The sequence below is a fragment of the Prunus persica genome, chromosome G3 (genome assembly GCF_000346465.2).
Source record: "Prunus persica cultivar Lovell chromosome G3, Prunus_persica_NCBIv2, whole genome shotgun sequence".
Classification (NCBI taxonomy): domain Eukaryota; kingdom Viridiplantae; phylum Streptophyta; class Magnoliopsida; order Rosales; family Rosaceae; genus Prunus; species Prunus persica.
In genome coordinates, this window is record NC_034011.1 from 17879904 (window position 1) to 17883873 (window position 3970).

A 3970-nucleotide genomic window follows, 5' to 3' on the forward strand; every position below is an offset into this window, starting at 1 on the left:
AAAGTCAGGCTGACAATTCTATGTTCGTTTATCATGATCATTGTTCTGTTATGATCTTGTTGCTCTATGTAGATGACATCATTCTCACTGGCAGTAATTCTTCTCATCTCCTTGCCTTTCTCCGCAAATTGGGTGCTGAGTTTGACATAAAAGATTTAGGGCGTTTGCATTATTTTCTTGGTGTGGAGGTCCATTATCACCCTACTTCCATCCATCTTACTCAAAACAAGTACACTGTTGATCTTCTCAAACGTAGCAATCTCTTGGACTGCAAACCTGTTTCTACACCCATGACTTCCAAAGGTACTCTTTCTCGGACCCATGATACTGTCCTTGCGGATCCTACCCCTTATCGACAGATGGTTGGCGCCTTACAATATCTCACCATGACTCGTCCTGATATCTCATACGCTGTTCAACATGTCTCTCAATTTATGGGATCACCCAGTGATGTTCATTTTGAAGCTGTCAAACGGATTTTAAGTTATCTCAAAGGCACCCTTGGAGTTGGCCTTCCTGTTCGCAGGTCTTCTGACTGTTCCTTCTTAGTCGCCTATTCCGATGCAGATTGGGCTGGCTGTCCTGACACTCGTAGGTCCACAATCGGGTATTGTGTATTCTTGGGACCCAACCTCATTTCGTGGAGTGCCAAGAAGCAGCCCACCGTTTCCCGTTCTAGTGCCGAAGCCGAATATCGAGCTCTTGCTTATGCCTGTGCAGATACTTTGTGGATTCAAGGTCTCTTAACTGAACTTCGTTGTCCGCTTACTCGTCCGGTTTTACTTAACTGTGACAACCTGTCTGCCACATACTTAGCCGCTAATCCTGTCTTCCATGCTCGTACCAAACACATTGCTATTGATTATCACTTTGTCCGTGAACGGGTCGCCTCTGGCAGTCATAAAGTTCAGTTTGTTCCTTCTCAACTTCAGCTTGCAGATGTCTTCACAAAAGGGTTACCAGCTGACCGTTTTGAACATCTTGTTTCCAAACTTGTCACCTATCCGGTGTCCAGTTTGCGGGGGAATGTCAGGCCGTTATCTTAATTATGACTGCATATAATTGCTTGCAGCTGTTATGCTATTATTATTATATTGTAGTAACTGATATGGCAGCTGTTATGCTATTATTATTATATTGTAGTAACTGATAAGTTTACGTTTATGTTCCTGTGTATAAAAAGATTGTAATATTAGTTTTGATGATATAGAAAACTCAGTTTCTACAAAATGAGATGGAATTATATCACAAGCCAAATAATTCACAAAATCGGCATACCAAGGGGTGGCAATTTCTTGGATTGCAAAGAGTTGCTCATTGGGGAAAGCCTCATTGAGGGGTACGATGTTCTCTTCTCCTTCCTCACGCACTAAGCGGGACAAATGATCAGTGACGACATTATCCAAGCTTTTCTTATCTCGAATTTCGAGATCAAATTCTTTCAAAAGGAGTACCCAACGAATAAGTCATGGTTTTGCTTCCTTCTTGTAGAGTAGATACTTGAGAGCCGAATGATCTGTATAAACAATGACCTTGGACCTAAAAAGATAAGATCGGAATTTATCAAGAGCGAGCACAAGCGTGAGCAATTCTTTTTCCGGAGTTAATTTCTTCAAAGTCTCAAAAGCTGCCATGGCCATAAAGGGTAGAGCTGGATCATAGCTTTTCTCCTGTCAGATAACCAGTTTGTAGGCTGTCAGTAGGATCTAAACTTAAAAAACATACAACTGAGGTTAAGAGAGCCATAATAGATGATAGCATTACACATAATAAAAAATATAAAAAGTTTTCTGAAGTGCAAACTACATGGATATATTATTATATACCTCTTCACTCCTTGATACTCAACCGTTCCCTAGATGATGTATCTTGTTTCAACGTCTTAATTGCATCACATATTTGGTTGACTCGTTAATTAAGAAGATAGTTAAACTCACTTTCAATTCAGGACAGCTTCAATTTCCATTTAAAATGGTAATTACCCTACCCATCATAATAGGACGGGCGCTCTATGTTCAATATAAAATTTCTCTGAATAAATTATTATTCATCCCAGCTACATGATGTTGTAACAAATGCGCCAAAAACCATTAAAACAGAGCTCCAAACATTGCAAGGTTCATGAGCCATGGTCATCTAATAGGTTATTGAACAGAAACACAGAGATACAGAAAACTAGACAGGGAGCATGCATGTGTGCTACATATAAAAAGCACGATGATTCTTCTTACATTTCCTGTAGCTCTTTGTTGTAAAGCCTCCAACGAAGCATTCTCACTCAAAGTCGCATGCCTGAATGGAAGACACCAAGCTTGTATTAGCATTACATGCAGCTCAACAAAAATGTGCGTATATACATATATGGCATGCATGAAAGAAACATAAACGGCATGCACTATGACTTAGTTCCAAAACTGCATGCATTATCAAAGCCGCTACACATACTACGCATATGTCCAGGTTACAAGAAATCAAACTCGATGAACTTGTCAATGGATTACCAATACACAGGAATTTATCTTCACACACGTAATCACATCCACAGCGTCAGGGTTGTCCATCTCTCTTTTGAAATCCAAAGATTTCATGGCGTCTCCCACTTCTTCAATCTTCCTTTTCTGAATATGCTTATCTATAATTTGTTGTAACTGAAATGGAAATAAGCATATATGATTTGAGTCATTATTTAAGAAGCAGCAAAGTGATTACAGACGGTAAAGGAATCTGAGTACAAAGGCATATACCCTGTTAGCTAAGACCTCTTCTCTTTTCTCTTGCCAGTTTGGGCCCGTGCAAGGAACCAACTTCTCTTTCTGCAAAGGAAGTTTGAATTGAGTAATTAATTAAGCAATGTGATAACAGTAAAAGACAATATAAAGACAGAAAAACATGAAGCATGCATATATACACATATATAGGCAGAATCTTTAGTTCCTTTCATTTACCTCCTCAACCCTAGGGGGAAGCCAAGGGATAAAATCATGACTATAAAATTTCGAAGCACCAGCCTCAACAGCAAGGTGTGAACATTGTGGGTCTGTCCTTATGACGATCTCGGCTGAGAACTGGGTACAATTGAAACAAAATCTGAATGTGTGATCCTTCCAAACCCCCCAAAACTCCTGTAAACGATACAACAATTAGTAAGTAACCCAACCCAACTTACTGTGTATCGCATGAAATTTAAACCTCAAGAAATAGAAAACACCAAAGCTCTCAAAAACTAGAGTCTGCATCCACCATCAACAAAAATAAACAAACCCTAGAACTAGGATTAAGAGAAAGCAAAACGAGAGAATTCACTGGGCAATTAAAGATTGAAAACCCAAACAAGATTAAGATTAAAACCCAAGTAAGTACCTCGCCGAGGGTTTCTTCTTTGCGGGAATTGAACTTGGTGCCTTTGGCCATGACAGTGCTACAACAGCTGCAGCGAATGCTCGAGGGAAGCATCATCACAACATTCTCAATCTGCGGGTTCTTATGCTGGGCCGCCATCACAAATTTTATATAATCTCTCCAAATCGAATGGGTATGTATGATGTATTCAATATGAGGAGAAGGGAAGAGGTAATTGACGTTGCAGCAGAGTTTGTATTTGGGTGGGGGAGAGAAAAATACTTTATTTTAGGATTGGGTTGAGAGGAAGAATGTATAAGATATAAGAGACGATAGATCTAGGGTTTGGGGTGAGACTGATTCTGTCGACAATAGTTGTGGTGGTTAGTTCCTCGTCATCCATTTCATGCAAGCTCAAAGTAGCTGAGACGCATAAAATAATCAGCACACAACATATATGAGAAACACCTTTCGATGGAATAGAACATAAGAGTTTGTGTAAAATTATGAGTCAGAGTTCTGTCTCAAAATGACATAAGTTCGTGTAAAATTATGAGTCAATTAGACAGTAAGATTTTAACTCTAGGTTTGGTTCACTTTTCACTTGAGAAAATAAATGACACATAAGGTT

The 3970-nt window shown here is 39.3% G+C and overlaps 2 protein-coding genes across 2 annotated transcripts; one reads left to right on the forward strand and one right to left on the reverse strand.

The window, feature by feature from the left end:
• Nucleotides 362-1166, forward strand: LOC109948304 (uncharacterized mitochondrial protein AtMg00810-like). Its single transcript, XM_020560888.1, has one exon. It carries the CDS (start codon nucleotides 387-389, stop codon nucleotides 1044-1046), a length of 660 nt encoding a protein of 219 aa, XP_020416477.1. The 5' UTR covers nucleotides 362-386; the 3' UTR covers nucleotides 1047-1166.
• On the reverse strand, nucleotides 1467-3498 carry LOC109948105 (coiled-coil domain-containing protein 94 homolog). Its single transcript, XM_020560033.1, has 6 exons — nucleotides 3361-3498; nucleotides 2946-3122; nucleotides 2745-2813; nucleotides 2530-2648; nucleotides 2232-2292; nucleotides 1467-1670 (listed from the first exon to the last, which is right to left on the reverse strand). Exons 1-6 carry the CDS (start codon nucleotides 3496-3498, stop codon nucleotides 1467-1469), a joined length of 768 nt encoding a protein of 255 aa, XP_020415622.1.

Coding starts and splice junctions, on each gene's coding strand:
- LOC109948105 (XM_020560033.1), bottom strand. CDS start 3,498: ATGGCGGCCCAGCATAAGAACCCGCAGATTGAGAATGTTGTGATGATG. Junction 3,123..3,360: donor AAGAAGAAACCCTCGGCGAG/GTACTTACTTGG, acceptor TATCGTTTACAG/GAGTTTTGGGGGGTTTGGAA. Junction 2,293..2,529: donor GACGCTGTGGATGTGATTAC/GTGTGTGAAGAT, acceptor TCTTCCATTCAG/GCATGCGACTTTGAGTGAGA.
- LOC109948304 (XM_020560888.1), top strand. CDS start 387: ATGACTCGTCCTGATATCTCATACGCTGTTCAACATGTCTCTCAATTT.